This window comes from Nothoprocta perdicaria, unplaced genomic scaffold, assembly GCF_003342845.1.
Source record: "Nothoprocta perdicaria isolate Ctin4 unplaced genomic scaffold, notPer1 scaffold_224, whole genome shotgun sequence".
In the NCBI taxonomy this organism is placed as follows: Eukaryota; Metazoa; Chordata; class Aves; order Tinamiformes; family Tinamidae; genus Nothoprocta; species Nothoprocta perdicaria.
The window spans coordinates 497,902-524,014 of NW_020455437.1; the positions used below are offsets into that span (position 1 = coordinate 497,902).

At 40.3% G+C, this 26,113-nt stretch overlaps 1 protein-coding gene and 1 long non-coding RNA gene across 2 annotated transcripts in view; both read right to left on the bottom strand.

Moving 5' to 3' along the window:
* RALGAPA2 (Ral GTPase activating protein catalytic alpha subunit 2) overlaps window positions 1–26,113 on the bottom strand; it is a 125,960-nt gene that overhangs the window by 80,462 nt on the left and 19,385 nt on the right. The window contains exons 5-16 of the mRNA XM_026039246.1: window positions 25,031–25,074; window positions 24,520–24,697; window positions 19,289–19,404; window positions 17,935–18,073; window positions 16,985–17,184; window positions 15,493–15,723; window positions 13,903–14,076; window positions 12,911–13,048; window positions 10,924–11,072; window positions 10,413–10,524; window positions 9,259–9,496; window positions 8,612–8,776 (exon numbers count right to left, since the gene is read on the bottom strand). Of these exons, the coding sequence (XP_025895031.1) occupies window positions 8,612–8,776; window positions 9,259–9,496; window positions 10,413–10,524; window positions 10,924–11,072; window positions 12,911–13,048; window positions 13,903–14,076; window positions 15,493–15,723; window positions 16,985–17,184; window positions 17,935–18,073; window positions 19,289–19,404; window positions 24,520–24,697; window positions 25,031–25,074 (1,884 nt within the window). The remainder of the gene's footprint in view (window positions 1–8,611; window positions 8,777–9,258; window positions 9,497–10,412; window positions 10,525–10,923; window positions 11,073–12,910; window positions 13,049–13,902; window positions 14,077–15,492; window positions 15,724–16,984; window positions 17,185–17,934; window positions 18,074–19,288; window positions 19,405–24,519; window positions 24,698–25,030; window positions 25,075–26,113) is intronic.
* LOC112947217 lies at window positions 5,876–8,107 on the bottom strand. The gene is made up of 2 exons (XR_003249369.1): window positions 8,076–8,107; window positions 5,876–7,874 (listed from the first exon to the last, which is right to left on the bottom strand). It is a non-coding gene; the product is annotated as an uncharacterized LOC112947217 (long non-coding RNA).

Here is a 26,113-nt window from a genome sequence, read left to right on the forward strand (position 1 = left end):
GGAAGGTTGGACTAGATGATCTGTAGAGGTCCCTTCCAACCTTAAATATTCTGTGATTCTGTGATCACATTTAACCTCCTGGGGTTGGAAAGAACAGACAGGCTCTGGAGTTTTGCTGAACCCCTACATGCACCCTCAGAASATGGTACCTGAGTTACAAAAGGCTAAAATAGCAGCATCAAGGTACCAATGAACACTTTACATTGGAGATGCTTTGAGGCAACTGCTACAGCTTAACAGCAATTTGGATTCATATTCCAGATAGCAAATGCTTTGCTTCAATTGCTGCGGGTACTAATTTATGAGGAGCTATTTACTGAAGACAGAATACGTATTAGCATTTCAAAAAAGAAACCTGCCATCCTAGAGTATATTAAAAGGCAAAAAATGCATTCCAGTTTTATGCATATTTTCACCCCAAAACTATGAAAAATCCCAGTAAAGTCCATCTCCTAGATCACAGGAAAAACATGACATTATTAGCAAACCCAGGATTGAACAGATCCCTACAACTGGATTATGACATCGTTTTTATTTCTGCTCTTTATTTCTCCTCTATCCATTCACAGAAAAAAAGAAAGTGATCTGACTCAGTTTGCCCAAATCCTACTGTGTACTTACCGGAGTCAGAGGAGAGGTAGGAAAACTGAAGGGAGAAAGTGTACATGGATATACTGGTGAAGGAGCAATAGGAACTTTAGGCATTGGCTAGGAAGACACGTTTAGAAAGGCCTCTCACAGGGGCAAACGCCCAGGAACAAACCCAGCACGTTTGGGGGCAGCGCTGGCATTGCTAGTTCTGGCCAYGATACTAGCTAGCACCAGCTACCACGCTCCAGCCAACTGCCAGTTCTTCCCCACAGAGCAGCAAACGCAGCTCATGACAAGAAATACAAGTCCCTGTGGCTTCTTATGCGAGTCATTTGCCCCTCTATCTGCAGGGGGCATCTCTGGAAGCCTGCACAGGGTTTCTGTGCTGGTTGCAGCCTGCCAGGGGCAGCAACGGGTGCTTCCCTCTTCTCTGCTACGCCTGCCGGACAAGGCGCTGCCAGGCTACAAACACTGGTTGGCAACTGGCAGGAACTGCTGCCGGASAAGGTCCACGTGGGTGAAAGGAAGAGCCTTTCCCCAGGAGGGGTGAAGCTCTGGAAGGGCTTGCCCGGGGCACCCCCACTCTCCAGCCTTGGAAGATGCCCCAGGCCAAGTGCAGGAGGCCCCAAAATCACAGCGTCATCCGGCAGCCGAGCCCAGCGTGAGCAGCAGGGACCTTCCGAAACCCCTTCCSGCCCCATCTTCCAATGCGCAGTTCAGAGATACCACAGCCTCTTCACTTTGAGCARAACGGAATTACCTTTCATCTGAACCAACCTCAATAATTAACATTTCAATCAATTTACGTTAAGAAGTAGGGTTTGAAGAGGTACTGCCCATCTACACACAACCATTCATCTGAACTCATGTTCAGGCTAAAACTGTAAAGGAATTGTCAGGAATCAGCAAGAACAGACATAGACTGAAGCAACAGCTTGGAGGAAGACAGTTGTGGAATTCATTCAATCTATACCACCAAYGGAGTCAACACTCCAGAACCCAAGAAAATCGCCTACCAGCATGGAGAAAATTCACTACTTGCACCTACAAGTCTTAGTTAGGCAAGGGGACTGAAGCCCTAAAAGGGAGCAGTGCTCTAAGGCCATTACCTCGACCTTCTTCACATCCACCTCTGGGCATGGATAGAGATTTTCAGTCTGACGTTGTAAACTAGGGTCTCTTTTAGCTTTATCACACAGCAAGTTTCATAAGACTAAAGGCAGGAAAATAGCCACTCTCCTACACTTTGCTGAGCRAACATACTTCCTCTTCGATATAAATAACCACCAAAGCATCCACATGTGGATGACTGACCTGCTTTTGTGTTCCTACCTTTTAGTATATTTGTTTTACACTGTATTAAAATTTAAACAACTACTTTGAAAYTTATAAGGAATCAAATTATTGAAAAACAAACCATGGAGAAAAATGTTATTTCTTAACAGAGAAAACTAAATTTAAGTTTAGCTACTAGGAAATACAAGTGTAAACAATGCAATTCACAGCAATCTTTAATGTTAAAATGAAAAAAATCTGAACTGTTGCAGCATTAGAAACACTGAGAGAAATCAAACTCTAAGAAAAAAGCGGCACAGACAAAGCTTTTAGATTTATTTCTGGAAACAGTAACTCCAGAAAAAAATTCTTTAGAAGCAAAAGTAAAACCCCACATTCATAAGCACTGATTTGTAAAACCTGATTGTGACAGAGACTGAAAAAGTAACAATATTTTACTGCCCTTAGTAAATTCGAAAAAAGACCAGATATGCTCTCTCTTTACTAAAGAGCTCTTTACTAAACTCTTTACCTGCTTGTTATAATTGAACCATCTCATACCAGAACTGCTTAACAACCGATTTGGCATAGGTTTAAGACAGAGAACCAAAGTAAAATATCTTATTCCTCRCTACTAAAAAAGAATTAACTGGACAGAAAAAAAAGTAGACAGACAACAAAGAAATATTTATAAACAAGATGACTTTAATGTACAGTACCTGACAGCCTGTGAGAGCAAGAAGTGTAAGAGATACCAGGTAAGAGAGAGCTCACAGTGTGAAGCAGAAGGGGGACACTTTTAGTGGCTGGTAAAGCCTCATAGAGATGAGCACAGTTGCTGATAGACTGGCTTCGCTTCGCTTCCAGGAGAGAAAATAAAGCAATAGTTACATCAAAGTAGTAGTGAAATACATGAAGAAAAAAATTATTTGAATGCTATATCATGAAACACAACGCTTTTTGAAAAGCAAAATCTTACATCGTTAAATACAGAAATACTTCCTATAAAGTTTAATAATGTAAAACCATATCCCACACCGAGTCCTACAATCATGACCAATTTCTGAAATACAAGAATTCCACAACACGGAGAAATTTTATTTTGGCAGATGATTGCTGCCTCCTGGGTAGCTTGACTTACCTGCTTCTGTTTGTACTGTATTTGAAAATAACCGAAGAAGTAGTTATAGCAGCACATGTGTTAAACTGAAGAACTGAAAAGTTCTTATTCTACGTCCTTTCTGCTGTAATGCCTAGAATTTGTTTCGTGTCTTCCCTTTGGAAGTTCGGTATTTTAAGATACTCCAGAACTACATCTTCTGCCAAGAGAGGCTCATGACAAACTCACACGCCACAGAATGCATGATGAGCAGCTACACTAATGAGCAAGCTCTGTGCACGGGCTACACAGGTTCATGTATCAGAGATTCAAGCATCACTTCTCCTTTGGCCGTGAAACCGTTTGGGAAAGCTACAACTGTGGAAGATGTTGCTAACCAATTTAGCAGGTAAAAAAGAACATTCCCTTCCCACAGCAATTCAGCATCTCTCACTATACTTCATACACMGAAATGTAGATGATGGTAGATACAGAACGGATCTCCCCATGAAATATCTAAATGACATTTCAGGACGCTCACATCTGAATATATAAAGCCACAGCCTGTTGCTTTACCAGTTTCCTCAGTAAAAGCATAAGCTTTTAACCCCAGAAAATGTATTATCTGTCATACACACATAGGTACCAGTCTTATTATGTCAAGAGACACAGAAAACCTGATGTTTTCTGCCCTTGATTTCATGGATCGATCAAGTACTGAGGGAATCAGCCTMACTTTTGAAAAAGGAGGTGAAAGAGAGACCATGTTTGTTAAACGGGTTATATCCTAAGGGTATCAAAAGCCAAAGGCTCCATAAGTTGAGTATAAGCCTAAMTCCAGTAACTCAATAAGGACTCTTGTTTGAGGGCAACCAGAAGACTTAATGTATGATGTAACATGCTGTCTTTCTCATGAGATATTGGAGGAAAATGTTTTCTTGGACTGAAGACAGCTGAGATCCTTCAAAGCTGACCCTGTTTATGGCCGCTGACACTTCCTTTAAATTGGCACTGGTGCCAGGGTAAGGCCCAACAGCCCAGGGCTGTACTGGCAGCAGGGTGGTCTGCGTTGAGTTTACAGCTGCTGAGGATGCTAAAAAGCTCAGATAACTAAAGATRACTAGACTTTTAGACTAAAGACAAAGTGAAGGCAGCATCAGTACCTGCTTCGTGGGCGCCTGCTCCTTCACACTGCACCCACATGCTCCCTAGTCTTCCATTTGTAGAAGTCCTTGTTGGCCCTGACAACCCTTGCCAGATTTAATACCAACGGTGCCTCAGCCTTCCTGGACACAGCTCTGCATCCTCTGCCACATTCCCGTACTCCTCCCAAGCAGCCTGCTCCTTTCTTCACATCCTGCATTTTGCCAGGAGCTCCTTGCTGATGCACACAGGTCTCCTGTCCCCTTTGCCTGACTTCTTACCCAGAGGAAGTAACAGCTTCAGTACTAACCAGCTCTCTTGTGCCCTTCTTTATTCTAGGATCCTAGAGCTTATTCATTCCTTGAGTTAACGGGATTCCAGGGCATTTCTGTGGGAGGAAAAGTAGGGAGAAGCTCTCTCTGAACACACCAAGTGAAAGTCTCTTGTACCAGAATTTCTCTTATTATCAGGTCTTGTTCAGAATGGCTGCTTGAGACAGGGGGACTGGAGAAAGAGAYGGGGCATACAAATTTACTGAGACAGAAAAAGCAAAATCTAAAAACCCACTACAGTCACTCGTCTTTGCTAGGGACATCTCAGCTCCAAGACTGAGGGAAACCCTGAGTAACCTGGTCTAACCTCAGAGCTGACCCTGCTTTCAGTACAGTTGTCAACATGCTCCTGAGATCTCACACAACCAGATTATCAGACAGGCTCCTGCTTTTAATGTCCCATGTATTCCTTTCCAGATGATGAAAGGGATGGAGGTATCACTGAGAAGATGGCAGCTCTCAAGTCACCACGGAAGTGATACAGTTTGAATGCAAAACGTTAGCCATTTTTCTCTTTGAAAAACACCMAATCTGTTAGGTGGAAAGCAGTCTTAGCAAATGCCATGGCACACAAGGTGCGGTGCTTGCCTGAAGAGTTGACTACTTTGCCACGTAATCAACCATCACTAGTTGGGTGCTATGGGGTAGAACTGGAAGCCAGGGGGTCGCTACCCTCTCCAATTTGCATCTTCCAAGCAGTTCTCAAGAGTCAYGCTAGGGAACAGAGACCAAGAATGGCAAAGCTTCCAACTCCCCTCATAGGCTGGATCCCACCACTTACTTTCAACTAYGGCAACTAAGTTTCCATTCCATCTTTGGATGGAATTATTACAGTTCTCTTTGAGATCCTGTAGAACCATTCACCTCTGGTCTTTCTGCTATTGTGCTTTCCCCTCTTAAAAGCTTCCYTTAGATTATCTCGAATACTCATTGTTTTTTCCTCATTCATCCCAAATTACATCCTCAAAGGTTTGCAACTGTCCTTCTCCTAAAACCTGAATCTTYCTCTGTAGAACTTCATTATCATATAAGTTATAAATATGATGTCTGTATGAAACCTACTGGGCAAGATAAATGTTAAATGAAGGAAGGGAATGATATTTGAAGAACCGCTTATATTCAAAGAGCAACACTATTTCTTAGCTCCCGTATCTTTAATCACAGAAAAAGATCTTTCACAGTTACGGGTGATATTCTATTTATCATTTGAAAAACTGATCATCTAAAGAACATTCAGTAGTCCAAATAGCATATTTGATATAGTACATGTGTGACTGTTTGTGTATATCATTTATATACTTCTTGTGAAAGTTAAAATGGAGGGCTTAAAATATGAACTGCCTGTAACTGGTGTTTCCAGTATTCATGCGAGAAGATCATTTAAAAATTGACTTTCCTCCACCGTATTTTACCTCACAACTGAACCATGCAGTCATAATATGGTTATATTAGCTTACAAGAAAATACAAGTACAAATAATTTGGAGATGCAGGAAGAGACCACTCCTATGCACAAAACTGCATCTTCATCATTTGCCATTGCAACAAACGGCTCCGATTTACTCCTCTGCACACACAAAGCTTCAGGGACAAATTCATAGCCAAGGATTCAAAAGGAAACAAAATAGGGAACTCTTTCCACTAGAAACAGCAAGGGGGTAGAGAAAGGAGCAAGTTCTTGTGTTAGACTTATTTCTTTTCCCTTGCTAATAACAACACTCAAAATAATGCTGACCCTTTGCACTTCTGTACAACGAGAAACAGAAATATCTGTATATATACACACACCACACTTAAGATAGCAAAATGTTATATTTTGTATCCATTGTTCTTCTGTTGTCAGCTTCTCTCATCATGTACAAGAGAAAGGTAAAAGCTCTCCTGCAGAACCTGCAGGTAGCCCTTCTACCAAGTGCTACCTCGGGCCTCTAGAAAAACATCTTCCCAAGTGACTCCCACTCTGGACACTGGTTGGCATCATTAAAATTGAAAAGCTTGGTATCTCATCGCTTAAAATTTAAAGTCTCCTTTAGAAAAAAAAACATTAGTTTCCCATCAACTATACTACCGAAAGTCATGTTGAGCTAAGAGAAGCCTCCAACAGAAAGTCGTTGGGCAAGAAACACCTGATTTGCTGTACAGCCTCTGTTCTTATTCACCACAGCATCAACACTGACATGGGGAGAATCAGGGGTGGAAGGAAGCAAGAGTTATTCAGATAGGGGTTAGGCAAATGAATTTCCACTGCTGAACAAAACATTAAATTCAAGTAATTTGAGGAGAAACATCAAATTAATATTGAATGAAAGACTGCCTCTGTAAGGAAAGTTATCTTAAAAGYATTTCCAACTTTATGTCCTACATCTTCATGTAAAGCCCAACGTATCTTTTCTTATAGGCTCAACCTACAGTTTTTAGCAGCTGATGCTTTGGGAGCATCATGATGCCTGAGCGACACTTAGGAGTGCTTTTGTATTTGCTCTATTTCCTTGCACTCATATGACATGCACAGTTATAAAACACCAAATGGAAAGCTGCAAGATCTTACATGTTCATAATGTTGCATGTCAGCTTTCAGTGCACCTGAGTACACATCAAAAGAAAGCAGCAGGCACCCATTTGTATGCTGCTCCCCTCCTTTTATTTAGTTAATATTTTAATAATTTAATTAAATTGAGGGAAAAGGTCTTGGGGGCAAAATGCTTCCAGTAGGGGAGGTATTTTTCCAAAACTTCCGTTCTGCAAAGCAAAGGTTCTTCCATGAATAGCCCTCATGTTGGTTTTCACTTCAAGGTCTACTGTGTTTAGTTCTATCAAGTGACATCTCTGGACTCTAAGCTATTAAGCTATTCCTAGAAAGAAAAATATATGTTATATACAGCTGAATTATTTGCGATGTCTGCATAGGTAAATAGTATTTTTCTACCTATTCATTTTGGAGCCACTGACAGGCAAAAATCACACATGAAGGCCAGAACACTTCTATTCCCTTATGATCTTGAGRCAGGAAATGAAATCAGCGGCTTTTTACACACAAAGTTCATTCTTCTAGCTGAAGACCTAGAGGGCTCCCTACTACATAAACTTCTTCCACCGAAAAGACAGACATGGCTTTAATCTGAATGTGCATTAGCAAGAAAAGTCCTTGTTGATCAGTATTTCCAAGTTCTTTTTACTGCTCTGGTGACAGATCTGCAAGAGAAATGCTGCAGCAGAAGGAAAAAGGAGTTGGAATGCTCCAGCAACACTTCTACTGGGACATCAATAAACACAAAAGTTCTGAGTGAAATGACAGGAAGAATGAACCAATACAGAATTTCTACAGTCAGAACATTTTGTGATCTAAACTGAAGACCATGGTTTTGTTCTAAAGCTTTTGGCTCCAAGAACACGCCGAATCCCCTTCAAATTTTTCTGGCAAGTGGCACTGCTGACCTGTTATGAACAAGAAAGGAAGCTGTGCAGCAAAACATCTATTGGGAAATGGGCAGGAGTTCTCTTGAGGGTTTTATTCCATAGCCCATTGACCAGGGACCACAGACACACACTCACGGAAAATGAGAACAGATCAAATTCAGGCTGCTGAAATGCTTGAAAAATCTGGTGTCCTTTCAACAGCTGGGGACTCAGACATACCTCACCACTCCTCACTCCTGTTTCCCCTCTCTCCTTTTTTCCCCTTATGCTTTCTTCTTTCTTTCCAGAAGAGGACAAAAAAAAAAAAAANGGAAATTGAGGAGCTATATAAACCACCTAACAAATAAATGGAGTATGAGAGGATGAATAAGGCAAATTAACTAAGAGGATGAAAGTATTTTTTTTTTAGATACCTAGTTCACCTGGTTCACCTTTAAGTCATGGCAGATAGCTCATTATATGAAAGTTCAAAAGCTATGTAATTTCAATGATGTTAAAAACATCATGTTTTATGGATAGATGAAAAATAGAAACTGAAGCACATTTTTTCACAAAACCTCTAACTCACACATGACTACCTTGTAATGAATTTGTAATGTATTAAAAAAAAGGTATTTTCCAGAATGTGTGTGAAGTCTCTGTTTAGACATTTAAATACACTGCACTGTTTTCAGAAGCACCCAAATGCAGATTTAGAACTTAAGTGTTACAGGAATTTGGGGGACAAAAGTATTTCACTTCTGTTAGGGTCTAACCTGTTGCTCTCTGGCGAACCATATTTCTTGCTTTCTCAACTCCTGGTGCTCCAGAGGTGGTAGCACTTCTGAATCTCATGGGCTCCACAACTTCAGGGTGGCTTTTCCAGCTTAACGAAAAAGATCTTCCCACTACAGCTGTCTTTTGAGGTTCCAAAATTCCACCTTTGGTGGAAAGAAAAAATAAATCTCCATTATTAGGTGCTTTGACACACACTTTTCCACAGTATGAAGAGACTTTTAAGCAAGTAGAAATGTAAAATATTAATTTTTGGTCCATTTCAACTTGGTATGCCAATTGTAAAAGGACACATAAATATAGTTCAAATACTATGAAAAGTATTTTGAAAAAATTTAGTGTTGATGACTATGCCAGGCTACAGCACAGTAAATGTTTCAGTCCCGCTACACAAAAGAATGATCTTGAGCTCCTACTAAAAACGGAATAGGCAGTTTTATTGACACTTATTCCCTTTCCTCCCACAAGGTGGGAGGAGAACAAAAATCAAAAYATTTCACCTCTGCTTAAAAAGAGTCTTATAACTGATGATGGGTATTCATGTTAGATTAAAAGAAATTTTCTTTTCATTTTTTTCATCTTATTTAGCTTGTTTGATATAAATAGCACTGAAAAAAAAGAGACTGACCTTTTCCYCTCTGCTTTTTTTCTTTTTGCTCACTCAGCTTATCCAGGGGTAAGTTGGTCATTTCGACCCCATACACCGTCCTCGCCAACACCGCGGTCAGGGAATCCATGATGTTGGCCCATTCACTGATGAGCTCCTCCCAGGCCGTGAGGGACGACAGGACACCAAGCAACTCATCCCAGAGCTCCCGGGAAATATAAACGCTCAGATTTGCTCTGATCCAAGCAACAATGAGAGTCTGAGGGAAGAGGAAGAAATGAGAGCACGGCCATCACTGCCAAGATGAACTCAAGGCATCAGCCTGTAACTGGAATATGCAACAACTGAGTGGAGCTTTGAGTGTTCTAATACTAAAAGTCCTTTTTTTCCTTTCCCAATATTGACATGATATATTGTACCTAACACTGACATAATATATATAAACATAAGCTGATGATAATCCATATGAACTTGTCAGTAAATGCACAGTCCTAAAGATGAGTAAAGTGTTCATTAAGAGGAATTTAATTATGCTACATGGCAATACTAGTAAGATAGACAAAAAAAGAAAATTCATTTTTGTCTATGTGATCTAGGGCCTCTTTCCTCATACTCTCAGTTTTACAAAGGGTCATTTACTTAGGTGCCTTACATATGTATTCTCTTACTGCAGTTCTTCATTGCATAAACTCTTCATTTTACTTTTTTTCATGCATGCTTTGAAGAACAAGTTACTGATCCAAATGAACGTGTTCAGTTCAAGTTCAATAAAGACTAACTCTCCTATGCTCTTATAAAGTAAACTGAGATCAACTCTCCCTGAAGGCAACTGGAAATAAAGCATTAAGTTTAAAGTGAGGTAGTGCAACTGTTATATCTGCTTTTTGGTGTTGATCTTCACATCAAAACTGGGACAAGGGGGAGTGCTGAGTCCTGAAATAACACATGGATATTTTTCATCAATTAACTGCTTGCTTCATTTTGGAAGCAGTCATCTTCTGTTAGTAGAAGGTTAAAAATTAATACTGATATTACTAAAAAACATAGTATATCATGTTTTACAAATAACTTTCATAATATTGGGCAAATTGAAATTAAACTAAAACTAATGATAATAAAAATTCATAAGAAATCCCTTTCCATAGAAAAATTAGCATCACAAGAAAATTACTCACTCGGAAAAGTAATCCTGACATGCTCTGGGCAAATGTATCCTTCATTTGGCTCTCCCTTGGCTTCTGCATCACAGCTTCTGTAATTCTGAGGAGTATCTGTAACATCTGTTCCCTGGTAACAAAACAAAAAGGCACTTTTTGCTCACATTTTATTAGTTATACTTGTAATTTTCAGGTACCAATAACACTCAATTCTTTGACAAGCTTACACTCTACCGATCATTTGCAGAACATTAGTTACTTGCGGTCATAAAAGCTAATTTTTGAAAAGGCAACATCAAGAATGAAAACACAGGAACTTCAAAGCCAAAAAGCAGCAAGACAAACTAAAAAGTGAACCTGAACAAAGTCRGGAATTTGAGTTACCTTCACTTCATTTAAGCATATATGCAAAACTCATGAGTTCAATAGGGTAAGAATATTAGGTTTAACGCAGTAAATCATTTTTCCCTTACCAACAATTCTTCCACACAGCTTATATGTTAATTTACTACTTAAGTAATGTACTCACCAAGTTTTTTTATTCATTGATAGTTCCATTATCATGCGCCTAAAAATACTCAGAACTGCTCTGCAAGCATCAACTTGTTCCTTCAGAAGTGCAGGGACCTCAAGGCATGGTTCCAATAAGAACACATTCGCAGAGTTTGTCAAGAATACCTTTAAAAAAAAGGCATTTAAATTCAATTTACATAGGGAGATACACACACAAAAGTCTTATCTTTGTATGGCATTGTTTATAACAACTGCACATAGTTGGCTTTCCCCAGTCACAGAGCACATAAAAACCTTTATCAAGCTCCTCAATCAAAATTGAGGGTTTTTTGTTTGTTTGACATAAGCCAGTAGAGTAATATTTCAGTAAGTGAAGAGAAAGCAACAGAATTCCTCCTGGCATTCTGATATTGCTGCTTCCAAAGTACAGCTGAACTGCTTTAGTGATAACAGAAGGCTCCCCACATGTTGGAGGGCAACAACTGGAGGGTAACAACTCCCAGCAAGTGTTTGTGGATTCTATATTTACAGTTTTCAATCTATACTGACTTCTCATTAAAGCTGCTACAGCCTATGTACTTGAGTAACTATGCAGAGTTAATAAGAGCTTCATATCCACTGGCATGAAAATTTACAGTTGTTTGGTCTTATAAGAAACCATACATCATCATATATAGCCATTTCATTTAGCAGAAATAGATGGTTTTATTTCACTAAACACAATGTAATAACTGTAACAATATGAGAATTTCCTTTGTTAATTTTCTCTGAATAATCAGCAATGATACAAGTCTGCTTAGACACTGGCAAGTACAGTGCTCCTGAGTAAAGCATAACTTGAATACGAAAATATTTATACTAATAGAATCATGTTTACATAGTATAAAAATACAAAGAGTTCTCTATTGAAAAGTTCTGATGAACTTTTGTGAAATAATCCATCTTGGGAAAGATTCAATCTGTCAGGAACTGGTGTTTATATCTAGATGTGCCTTAGTCTTGCCTTCCTTGAGGAAAGACACCCCCACAAAACAAAAGAACAAAATCAACACCTCCAACAATCTGTATACGCTCAATAAAAGCTGCTTACAGTACTTAAAAGGCAAGAGTAAAGACTAGAGAGATAATGTTATCTGTATTCTCTGTTACCAAGGAAAGGGACAAGAGCCACAAATTGCAGCTTGAGAAGTTAAGGTTAGCCAGCAGGAAAAGTTTCTAATTATGGGGGATATCATAGCTCTGTCAAAGGTTGTCCAGAGAAGTTTATCTTAGTGCAGCCTCTACCCCACTCCTGACAACAGTCCAATTTTTCACCAGAAAAAGTTACACAAACTGTCTTCACAGGGCAACTGCACATGCCAAGAGGGTCTGTGTYAGACACACAGGACGAGAGCTTCCATTTTGCACCATGGAGAGTGCACGCGAGTGCCCCAACGAGACACAGAGCAGAGCACATTTGTCTTCAGCATGACCAGAAATGTGGTTTGCAGAAGGAAGATGCTGGTGAGAACGCTGGTCAAACCCTTTGACCATGACCTCTATGTTAATACAGAAATACATTTAATACTTGAATACATTGCCTACAAAATTAAAAAAAGAAGAATTTTAATAGTTACTCAACCGCATAGCTTTCTTAATTATTTTGGGGCTAATTTCTGCCAACTTCAAGCCTTCTGCCAACTTACTGATGTTGAATTCCATTACTACAGTCAAGTTTGAACTAATGTATGTCATTAAATTTGAACGGTAGTAGATAGTAAAGATGATGGTATTTAAAACATAATTTTCTTAAGCTGTATAAAAATGCACTCCATCACTGGCAGCTTGCTATGTGTTTCCCCAAAACACCTAAGAGCTAAACTAACATTAYGAAAAGCTTGAAGTATAAGAAAACTGATAAGAATAAAACAAATATTTTACCTTAACTAGGACTGTCAAAAACACTAGAATAAATCACTATCTTTGTTCCATTAAATATGATGATAATACAATTTTCATCACACCTGTAATGCAGCTTGAGTGCCAGCTTTAATATTTTTGTCTTCATCTTCTAATATGCATCCCCTGTTAACAGCACTCGTGAAGGAATAGGTTCTTCCCCAGCTGGATGATCGTTTATGGCCTGAATGGTCCGAGGCAAGCTGTCAAAAACACAATGCAGATAGGTACAAAAGGAGAACTGCTATGGCTCACATCCATTCTGGGAAGGCATTCTATTATTTATATATCATTTGCTTGTTTAGAGATGTATGAAGTTTAAAGGTTTGTAGCAAAATTCAAGGACTATCTTGCTTTAAAATATCATATATTACATTCCATAAAATCATTCATTGTTTTAATACTTGGATCTTAGAAGTCAGGTAAAAACTGTAAATCCTCTACGAAAATAATCCAGTGGAAACCCTATGATTTTTACTAGTTTTACAAYTCAACCTTCTTTCTTTACCTAGCTTCGCTTAATATAGTTTCGTGCCAGTGTCAAASTCAACATTTACAGATGGCTCTTTATAAAATATGAAAAAGATGATGCTGCAAAACTCATACACACACACACTTTAGTTTCCAAAGGTTAATGTGTCCGCAGGCAAAGTTTTGATTCTCATATATAAGGGTTTGTAAATATCTCCAAATTCTTGAATATTCCTCTCAAAATAAACACAAACCCACACATACTGCAATAACAAAGCACAAACATTTAGTACTGCGGCACATACTAARTTCTTGCTTTTGTATTTATGTAGATAGAAAATAATTAAGAAACTATGTTTTTCTCAAAACAAATTTGAAATCCTTCCTCGCTGCCAGTAAGGTGAACTGAACACTTAAGTTTCTTCTTGCATTTCTGAACCTTAAATATAGGACTTCTTAACCTTGTTTTTTCCAAACACTTTGTTAATTGTTACCTATTGACAATTAAAGAAACTACTGAATGCAGTGAAAAGATAAATAATATACCCCATGCAAAGCAAATAGCATAAGAGCACTGGTACTATACRTGTTTGCTATCTGTTTGCACGGATGAATCCTCCAAGTTGGAAACATCGTCCTGGTCATTTTCCTTTTTATCTGGCTCCTCCATGAACGCCGGTTTCTCTTGCAATATCCATTTCCGATAAACCTTAATCACTTTTCGTGTTGCAGATATATCAGAAGAAGGCAACAAAAAAGCCTAAATTCAAAAGTTAACACAAATCAACATATGTAGGAAACAGGTAGGTGTATATGCTTATGTATATATAGCAATAGTGAAGGAGACTATACATGTGTGTATCAATAGTATATATAGGTATGTACATATACACCCTCATTATATGAGGGCCCACAAAAAGTTTAATTTTTACCTCTGCACCTGTGTTAAAGCAAGTTGCAGTTAATCAACAACCTATTCACACACTGCAGCACTGCACATTTCCCTCCATTAAAATGATAATTCCAACTTTGAAGTTCTTGTTCTCAAATGATTAACAGGACAAAACTCAAAATCATTTCATTTCAGAGTATTCATTCACAGCATAGTTTTCTATAACCAATTCAAGTGCAAAAACAGAATGTTGCTCAGGTTGGGGGAAACCCTTTAGGCAGCRCATTTCCTTTCATCTGGTCAGTAAGAAATACAACAGATAAATAGAATCTTTCAACTAACGATCTACAGAGGTTGAAGGGGGTGGCAAGAGCAAGTTCATATATGCGACAGCAATTGCTGTATGTGAAATTCCTGAAAAATGTCTTCAAAATCACTGGCAGGTGATTAAGGACGCCCAAGTCAGAAGAGCAGAACAATCCAAAGTCAAGGCAACAGTACAGCTGTCCTCCAGGAAAAAACCTGCCCACCAGAAGAGGGCAGCACACCACAACATTTCCTATGGATGTGCTTGAGAGAACAAGGAATGTTTTTATGCATCAACCTTGTAAAAAGTAGTAGTGGCACCCAAGTCACTCCAAAACAAAGCCCGTATGCTCACTTGGCTGGGACCATTCTCCTCTATGAATTTGTGTGAGCTAGGAGGCTGCTACTTCAAGGGATTCCAGGCTTAGAACCTGACCAAAAGAAGCACAAGTAAAACTACTCATCTGTCAATATATTCTTTGAAGAGATTCTCATGTTTATTGTTGAGAAAAATGTCTAGGTATTTTAACTGAATTGGGAGTTCTTTTTATCTAGAGAAGAATGAGCATAAAGTTCCCATCATTTTCTTCATCTGTAATTTATCTTATATTGGAATGCAGTCCCAAGTCAATGCCGAATAGTCTATTTTTTAACAACTAGAATTGTAAACATACCAGCATTAATCATTAACAACATCAAACATACCTGAAATCTTTGTAATTTCATTAGCATTGCTTACTAAATTCAGTATATTTATAAGAATCTTTATACTAAAACAAATGTATAATTCTTTTACCTCTGCCTGGGAAAAAACAACCACCTAGGACGGACTTCAAAACAAAACAGTGCACGTGTCCCTGCCWTCAAGTCTCCCTGCCTGAAGAGACTTCACAGGCTTCTATCTCACAGCCATACCTTTCCCTTTAAAAAAAAATAAAGGTAACGGGCAACTACACACGGCTGCTTCAYGCAGCTTACCTGGCGAAAGACTTCATTAACGAAGTTAACGTAGCCGCGCGTGGAGAGGAGGATTCTCTGCACCATCTCGTAGACGGAGCCATGCTGCTCCTCGATGCTGCAGAGGCTGCAATTGCTGAGGCGCCGGTCGGACAAGGTGCTGCTGTTCGAGTGGTTCCTCTCCTGCTCGCTCGCGTGGGGCGTGCTGCTTTCCAGCTCCGTGGCTTTATCCTGGCTTGCAGCACCCACAGTCTACAAGGAGGAAAACACACTTCTAATTAAGTCACTATAGCATTATAAAMCACATCAAAAAGCTGGACTCATACATATTCTGAATGTGAAGTACTGGTGCTTGTTTTGAGATGATAAAAATTGGCCCCAGTCACTAAATGTAACTATCCGGCTAGCACTTCATCGAAGATGACGTTTTGACCTCTTATGTAATTCAGATATTTCTCCTCTCCTCAGAACAGCTGCCTTGTCACTCCTGGGAGAAAAGCAAACCTTAGTTTGAAAAACCGGACCAGACAACTGCTATAGGCTTCTGAATCACAAAACCATCATCCCTGCAAATGGGCTCAGGTGAGGGAGGATTTACCTCCGAGAGGAGAGGGAGCAGCAGCATCTTCACAGATTTATGAACCATAACTTGGATATTTTAATTGGTGTCAGCTGTCTTAAAGAGCAAAAAGAAAAAAAATCTTTCCAATCTACACCTGCTGGAATAGCTTCATAACTGCTCCCATATAAAGACAAAATACTACAAAAAAGATTTTGTAGATTAAAATCTACAAAAAAGCACCTTCAATAGGCAGAACACTATACCTAACATGAAGATTTAGAACACTTAGCTGAATAAATTCAAAAATGACACTAAAATACACAGGTTGACCATATGATTTTACAGTGAATCCCATTTTTATACAGGCATATGATTCAATAGAAAAATATTAAGTATCTCATTGATCTAAGCTCTTTAATAGGAAGTTAGAGACTCTTAAAAGAAAACAAYGCATCGTTTTAAAATTCATTGCAAAATCCCTTATCCTGGAGAATGTCTACCAGTAATTTGATATTAAGACATTGTTATATCTCACTGTAAACAGCTATTATCAAGAGAAAAAAAAATAAACATTCTGCACCATTACTGGTGAGAAACCAAACTGGTGAGAAACTGTTCCACTGCCCACAAGTTTGACAGCTTATAGATTAMATTCTGGAAGTCTAAAGAAAACTTTGAGAAAAATTATATACATACACACATACATATATGAAAAAATTATAATGGGCTATAGGACACACAGCTGTGGGAAAATATCACTAGTATATGACTAACAGGGATTACTTTTTTTTGGAAAATTCTCTCTTCTAAAGAGGGGGAAAAAAGTAAAATACATCATTTATTCACTTAGTGGCAGCATTCCCTTCTTGCTTCCGTTTGTCAGTGTGCTGCGATCGTGTGCAATTTCTGTTTAAATATATTAAGAAAACAGAGGTAAGCTTTAGAGCACACCTGAATAATTTTAGGGAGCATTTCTCCTCCATTTTTTGTATGCTGGACAGCAGTTACATATTTCTTTTCAAGAAAGAAGGTGACAAGCCACTTAATAAATACAACTCGAGCAGCCATATATGGAATTTTTGTGCTGTAGATACTTTCATTGTTTCGTGTTGCAGTAACATACACCGGTCTTGGTCTTACATCAGGAATATCTGGAGAGGAAAAGAAAAAAGCTCATCTTAGAAAAACTATAATTTCTTGCAGATTCTGGAATATTGGGGAGCATGACTTAAGTCAGAGAAGGGAACAGAGGGATGATGAAGAAGCGTCTGCAAAACATGAGGTGAATATTAGCTCCACTGCTCCCATTCAATCACCAGCTCTTTAATATTGTTCACTAGAACACTGGGGAAAAGAGTCAAAACCAAACACGAACATTGCTGAAATAATGTCTTTTATCCTACAACTCTACTTTCTAGATGCTCTTAATATAGTGCTGTTTCCACTTTCCTCCACAGCCACATATCTACCACCTTTCAATTCCTCTGCGACACTCCTCCTCTCTTCCTTGCTTCACAAAAACCAATGCTATTTATCAATAGTATTATTAGCCGAAATAATGCTATTTACATTAGCTACTCCCTGACATTCAGGCGTTTTACTCATTATTTTCAAAACCCTCTACGAGAGCATATCCTGTCCTCATTACCCATCAACACTAACGCATTCCTTGCTCACTCAATATAAATGCCATGCAGTCATGGGCAAGGAGAACAAGGACAACCCATACACAGCAATGAATAGGAGCAGCTTCATCAACTATTACAGAAAAACTGCAGTTAATCTAGAAAGATTCAACAGTGCTGGAGCTACATGCCACTAGCTACAAGAGATGCYACAAAAAATAGTCACCATTATTACTTCTTCTATAATAAGCTATAAAGATAAAATTCACTACTTACCAAGAACAGGCTTGTATAGGTTGGTTAGCTTTGTAAAAGATGGAAACAAGTGAGGAAGATAGTACTTTCTAAACAAGGTAAAGAGAAACTTAAAACCAGTATCTTGGTTTTCCTTATTCTTCCACTCCAAGCTTGCCGCCTTTTCCACGGATACAGAGAAACAAAAAGAACAAAAACCAAACACACCTTAATGTGTTATCCTCGGAATCTGTCCATGCTGATGACAAAATGCTTTTCTTGTTTAATTATATCAGAGAAAAAAAACTTCATCCTTTTATAAAAGATACATTATATCATATATATCATATACATGTATATATATATCATACACAACACACAAACTTGAGCTGTTTAGGGTTTTTTGTTGTTGGTTTTTTTCTACTCTGATCTTTAAATACCCTTTCTTCAAGTCTTCTCAAAAGCCATGGAGTTGGCAATTTCCTCATTTTGCAAAATAGACATGCAGAGCTTGTTAAACTCTACCAAGCTACAGACATAAATTATTAAATACACATTGTAGTATTAATATTGTGGAAYGGTTACTGTGATTCCTGTATTTTCATATCTTTGGCATTAAAGCATTAAATCTTATTAAGAAATTAGGAATACATGAGGAAAACCCTGCCCATGTAACTGTACTTAATTCCTGTACATCTGCAACAATTGCCTGTATGATACAAAATGGTAGGGAAACAAATATAAATTTTGGAAACAATTACTGAATTTTGTTATGTTTTCTGAGTATAAAACCTGTTTTTAGCATCTGAGAACTTTGAGCTCTCTAGAAACCAAAGGCTTTTCCTGCTCAAAGTCATAGTTTACCTCAGCTTTCACTCTTATTTTTCTATCTTGATCAATTAACAGACAAGTCTACTTCCTTGGCTTACTATAAGTTTCATTAGGGAATTAGTTTAGTGTCTTTGGGCTAATTCAACTGGGAAATTAGCAATCACCATTCTACTGCTGGGAAGAAAGTTCAAAAATTCATATCCTCCTCTGTAATTAGCACCTGCGGTGTAAAAAGTAAAACTAAACTTCAACTTTGTCAGCTTCACAGTAACAGCTGCTGAATCATAGTAGCTACAGGAGATTTACAGGAACTCTTTGTGGAAGATCTTTATGGATACTAAGTTTACAAGTCTGGACAAATGTTCAACTTTTTCATATTTGTGATASGAATTTTCAACAAAAATGTTGCCAGGAAACATCTTTGGGATGATTGCTTTTTTAGAAACAAAAACAAAATGCAGAAGACAKCTTCTTGGAGAACATGTCTAGATAGAGTATAAAACTAAGTTTTCTAACAGTTATATTCCTGCAAACGTGAACAGTTAAAAACATATCTTCATCGCACCTGAATTACCATATATTTTAACAGTAACTGAAGGAAAAAACAGGTTTGGTCTTCAGCAATTTTTTCTCCAGAGACAGCTGGCAAAAGTGGGGTTATCTCTTCAGGATAGATCTTAGCTAAAATATAAAGAAAAAGATGCCTTAAACAGAGAAAAATTAAAGGCATTAAAATTAAAAGGATTACCTTGCGAATACTGAATAATACACTTAAAGCCAAACTCCAATAACTGTTTAAGTTTACAGTATTTCCCCAGGTTTCACAACATTTAGCTGGGGATGGAACCAGCTCTTTTYTTTCTTCATTAAGCCCTCACATATGCAAACATAATGAAACAGGAACACCTCTGATCTGAATGAATAGCTGTATAGTTCCTAGCATGCAACATGTGACATATCTATATATAAATATGTAAGATAGTAGGCATAATTATATAACAATTCTGATACATAACATTTCATACACAGCATCAGACATGACATATATTTATACACACACACACACWCWCWCTCTGATAGTAATGTTTATAAAAAATAGAGGATAATATAATTTTGTAAAGGAAGGACTGGGTTAACTACGCCAAATCAACAGCTCTAAGAAATACAAATCCTCTATCATTTACACAACTGAAAATAATCTATAAAATTCTGAAAACAGTGATGATAAACCAAATACATCTGAATTATGTTTATTTATATAACATTTGGAGAAGAAACACACATTCACATTTCATTTCAAAATCTTTCCTGAATGAAGACAGGGATGCAATGTTTTACAGAGAACGCAGACCAGGTCAGTGCTGACTAAGCAGTACATCCTCTCAAGACTTTCATGACAGCCTGAAAAGGGATATATTTTGCCTTCTGAATCTAGAGAGAAGTCCAAGGCTTCTTCCATATAGTGATATGGAAAGCTTCATGCATGCTCCTGGTGTCTCATGCTTCATTAGGGTTTATTTAGACTGAACAAGTTTGGGCACACTGGTCAGAAATGCCTTCACTGACTCTTATTTGTATTTCTRCCATTGTCACAGATTCACAGAATATTCAAGGTTGGAAGGGACCTCTAGAGATCATCTAATCCAACCTTCTCGCTCAAGCAGGCACACCTAGAGCATGTGGCACAGGGCGGCATGCAGGCGGGTTTTGAAGACCTCCAGAGAAGGAGACTCCACAACCYCCCTGGGCAGCCTGTTCCACTGCTCTGTCACCCTAACAGTAAAGAAGTTGCTCCTCACCTGGAGACGGAACTTCCTGTGCTCCAGCTTGTGGCCATTACCCCTCGTCCTATCGCTGGCCTCCACTGAAAACAACTTGTCCCCTTCCTCCCTGCATTCTCCCTTCCTGAACTTATACATATTAATCTTATCCCCTCTCAGCCGTCTCTTCTCCAGAGAAAACAGGCCCAGCTCACTCAGCCTCTCCTCGTACGAGAGATGTTCCATTCCCTTAATCATCCTGGTTGCTCTTCTCTGGACCCTCTCCAGAAACTCCACGTCCTTCCTATACTGGGGAGCCCAGAACTGAACACAGTACTCCAGGTGCGGCCTCACCAGAGCTGAGTAGAGGGGCAGAATCACCTCCCTTGACCTGCTGGCAACACTCCTCCTGATGCAGGCCAGGATGCCATTGGCCTTCTTGGCCACGAGGGCACACTGCTCACTCATGGTTAACTTAGTGTCAACCAGGACTCCCAGGTCCCTCTCCGTGGAGGTGCTTTCCAGCAGGTCCACCCCTAATCTGTACTGATGCCTGGGGTTATTCCTCCCCAGGTGCAGGACCCTGCACTTATCCTTATTGAACCTCATGAGGTTCCTCTCTGCCCAACTCACCAGCCTGTCCAGGTCCCTCTGGATGGCAGCACAGCCTTCTGGAGTGTCAGCCACTCCACCCAGCTTGGTGTCATCTGCAAACTTGCTCAGGATGCACTCAGCGCCCTCGTCCAGTTCACTGATGAACAAATTGAACAGCACCGGGCCCAGCACTGACCCCTGGGGGACACCACTGGCCACAGGCCTCCAACTGGACTCGGCCCCATTTATCACCACCCTCTGAGCTCTGCCATCCAGCCAGCCCTCGATCCACCRCACCGTGCACTCATCTAGTCCACTGTCCCGGAGCTTCCGTATGAGGATATTATGGGAGACGGTGTCAAAAGCCTTGCTGAAGTCAGGCTAGACAACCTCCACGGCTCTCCCCTCGTCCAGCCAGCCTGTCACCCCATCATAGAAGGCTATGAGGTTCGTCAGACATGACTTCCCCTTGGTGAATCCATGCTGACCGCTCCTCAACACCTTCTCCTTCATATGCCCGGAGATTCTCTCTAGGATGAACTGCTCCATCACCTTTCCAGGGACGGAGGTGAGGCTGACCGGCCTGTAGTTGCCCGGCTCCTCCCTCTTGCCCTTTTTGAAGACTGGAGTGACATTGGCTCTTTTCCAGTCCTCAGGCACCTCCCCTGCTCTCCAGGACCTCTCAAAGATGATGGAGAGAGGCTGAGCAATAACCTCGGCCAGTTCCCTCAGCACTCTTGGGTGCATCCCATCTGGGCCCATAGATTTTTGAGTGGCCAGTTTGCCTAAGTGATCCCTAACCCAATCCTTCTCAGCCCGTGGAAGGTCTTCCTCTAGCCCATTTACATCTCTTCCMTTTGTGCCCTGCAGTTCATGGGGGGTCGTCTTAGCAGTAAAGACAGAGGCAAAGAAGGCATTTAGTAACTCTGCCTTCTCGGCATCCTCCGTCACCAAGGCCCCTTCCCCATTCAGCAGTGCACTAACATTTTCCCTCATCTTCCTCTTGCTATTGACATACTTATAGAAACCTTTCCTGTTGTCTCTGACTTGCCTCGCCAACTCTAATTCCACCCAGGCTTTGGCCTTCCTCATTTAGCATCTGCAATCTCTGACAATGTGCCTGTATTCCTCCCATGTGGCCTGTCCCTTCTTCCACAAGCTGTACACTCCTTTTTTTCTCGTTCACTTTGCCCAGCAGTTCCTTACCCATCCATACAGGTCTCCTGCCTCACTTACTCGACTTTTTTTGTGGGAATACACCGATCCTGAGCTTGGAGGAAGTGGTGCTTGTATAGAAGGAAGTGGCGCCAGCTCTCCTGGACTCCCTTTCCTTCTAGGACCCTGACCCAGGGGACTGCTCCAAGGAGCTCCCTGAAGAGGTCAAAGCTGGCTCTCTTGAAGTCCAGGGTAGCTATCCTACTTCTCGCCCCACTTCCTCCACGCAGGATCGTGAATTCCAACATCTCGTGGTCGCTGCAGCCCAGACTGCCCCCAACCCTCACATTTCCCACTAGACCATCTCTGTTTGTTAGTATATAGGTCTAGCAGCGCCCCTCCCCTTGTTGGCTCCTCAACAACCTGCATCAAGAAATTATCTGCAATGTTCTGCAGGAACCTCCTGGACTGTCTGTTCCTGGCTACRTGGTTTTCCCAGCAGATATCAGGGTGGTTGAAGTCCCCCAGGAGGACCAGGGCCTGTGATCGGGAGGCTTCCCGCAGCTGCCCGTAGAAGGCTTCGTCCACTTCCTCATCCTGGTCTGGAGGCCTGTAGTAAACTCCTACCACTGTGTCACCCCTGCTGGCTTGCCCCTTTATCCTCACCCACAGGCTCTCTACTYGYGTTCCATYCTCYCCTATGCTGAGCTCTAAGCATTCCAGTTGCTCCCTCACATAAAGAGCAACTCCRCCACCTYGCCTTCCTGCCCTGTCCCTCCTGAAAAGCCTATAGYCCTCCATAGCCACATTCCAGTCATGGGAGCTGTCTCACCATGTCTCAGTAATTGCGATGAGATCATGGCCCTGTAACCACATGTGCATCTCCAATTCCTCTTGTTTATTSCCCATGCTGCGTGCGTTTATGTAGAGGCATTTGAGTGGGGCTCCCAATGTGCCTCTCCTCTTTGTCAGGACAGCTGCAGCCTGACTGTGTGGTCTCTCAGAAGTTCTCCTATTTTGCCCTAYGGCCTCTTCAGTCCTAGAGGACCCTTCACAGGCTACAGGTCTAGACTGCTGTGGATGGTGTGACGGGCCATCAGGCACTATCTCATCTGCCACCCCACGGATACCCCCCTCCCCCCTCGAATCTAGTTTAAAGCCCTCATGATGAGCCCAGCTAGCTCCTGCCCCAGGACCCTCTACCCCTTTTGAGAAAGATGGACCCCACTGGGTGCCATCATGCCTGGTGCCATGTAAGACTCCCGGTTACCAAAGAAGCCAAAGTTCTGGCGATGACACCAGCCACGGAGCCAAATGTTAATGGACTGTACCCTATGATTTCTTTCTGTATTGCCAGCAGTTCTGGGAAGTATCAAACAGAAGATGACCTGTGCGCCTGCRTCCCTGATCATCCACCTCAACTCCCTAAAGTCTCTTTTAATTGCCCTCAGGCTACGCGTTGCCGCYTCCTCTGCACCCACATGTAGGACCATCAAGGGATAATAGTCCGTGGGTCRGAYCAGYCTGGGAAGTCGTCTGGTGACATCYCTAATCCTGGCCCTAGGAAGACAACAGACCTCTCTGGAGAGGGGGTCGGGTCTAGCAATCGGTCCCTCTGTTCCCTGAATCTGGGAATCATCCACAATAACCCTCCTATTCTGCCTCCTGTCCATGGTGACAACCTGCGCAGTTGGCCTTTCTGACTGCAGCACCTCCTCTGGAGGGGAGGGACCCAATCCCTCACCCTCCACCGACTGCCCTGCCTCCTTCAGGGCCTCATACCTGTTTGCCAGGGGGACCCTGCAGGGTAAGGTGGGAGAAGGTTTCACCTTGCCACCTCAAACCYRGACTTTTATCCACGCATTCCTCTGCTCTTTACCATCTTCATGTCYTGTCTTGGGATTGGAACCTGTACTAACCTGTCGCTGCTGCTGAGCCCTCCCTGGTGCCTGCCCCCGTTTCTCCCCGTTTCAATTGTCCACAGATTTCAATTCCTGTTGCGGGCATTTTTGGAAACTGTAGCTTGCAAGTCCTTTCTACAGAAGCCTTAACTGTTCCCTACACAACAGCTGATATTGTGCAACGTGGGTGGCAAACCCTTACTCCTCTGCTATAATATAACACATAGTSTCTTGCAAATCATCTTAGGTTCATCCTCCCCCATTTGCAATTTACATTTCAAATGCCATGAATATCGCATCCCCAATGTGAAATTTAGATTATTTTCCTAGCATTTCAGAATATTTCTCTCTCAAGGCATACCTGAAATTTCCTCTAATTTACTTACCATCTAGTGAATTAGAAGGAGGACTAATGACGTTATCTAATGTACAGGGACCCCTTGAGGACATAATTGGTGGAAAACCAGGCACAAGGCATGCAAATATTAATATTTGCTCTTCCTCACAGTTAGTCTGAAGTGCTTGAAGCCAAAGAAGAAACAGTCTGATTCCTTCACATCTTATCTACAAGGAAATGATTTTATAGAAAATGATAGTAAAACAAATTGAGAATAACACAAATATTTAAGACAATGCAGGGTATGTAGTGTCATCCCCACTATGTAGCAGTGACTCTTTCAGTCATAGCATATGAATAGTCCAAACACATGAATAACTTTGCCAGATTTTTTTTTAATAGCAAAGTGTCCAAAGAATGATCTACGGTTAAAAAAAGTTTAAGCGGTGATTTAGTAAAATAATCTTCAAAGTGTAACAATCTACAAAAAATGGATATTGCAATCTGTAAAGTAATATGCTTTATAGAAATTCAAGTTGAAAGAAATCTACTAGAAATACCTTGGCAGAGTTTCCAGTGTGCAAAAGTTTCTTCAAAATAGACCCTGAATTAGGAAAAGGAAATAGGAAAGTATCATATACTTTCATATACCCACTTTTACCCAGAAGGCAAAAAAAAAGCAAAGCCCCAAAGAATTTTATTACTATCATCATTAGTATCATCTAGTGACTATTACTGAAATTTCAGGTATTTTGCTTTTAGACAGATATCAACTTTCTCAGGTTATTTTTATTACTAAAAAAATAACTAGGGGATGTTTTGGCTTACTAGGTTCAGGCAAATGCTTTAAACAACTGTTTTAAAAAAAATTAGATAAATACACAGTACTTTGCACCAAGTAGCAAATGGATTAAAATATTTCTAATTTGTATGGATAATGCATTCAAAATATGCTAAACATGGGCCACGATAAAGAAAAGTGCTAGACATCTATTCTGTATTCCTGTGTGTTCATAAACAACCAATAACCATTAAACATGTAAAATAAATTGATTCTGGTTTTAAAAAATACAAAGGTCAACTGCCTATATTTTCAYGTCTCACTGGAAAGGGATCACACATTGGATAGTTCAGTTAAAGTTACAGGACTTTTTAAAGTGAGAAAAATAACAGTTTAGCACTCAGATGTTGCTTCTGGTTCTGAGAATTATGTGCATTATTTAAATGTGATGCTTTTCTCAGCATCTCACCTTTTCACAGTAACAAAGAGAACTTACTAACATATTTCCAAATATGTCACCACATCTGAACATGAAACAAATAACAATTTCCAAAGTATATTTATAAACAATTGCATCGTCAAATTTATCTACAGAACACAGCTATAAATTTATCCAAATAAAACCTTTCAAAAGAAACAGAAATATAAAGCAAAGATACTTTAGCTGCAAAGCAATTGACTCAAACCAATTTGTGCTGGTCTAGCCTAGAGGAAATTAGCAGTAAAGGGGTCAAATGGATGTCTCCTTTTATTTTTGTCACTGCTAACTAGAAATTCGACAGCAGCCCTTTCCTTGACCCTTAACTTCCACTCATTATCACTTATGCCAGAGCAAATTCCTTGTTCTGATGAAAAATACAGC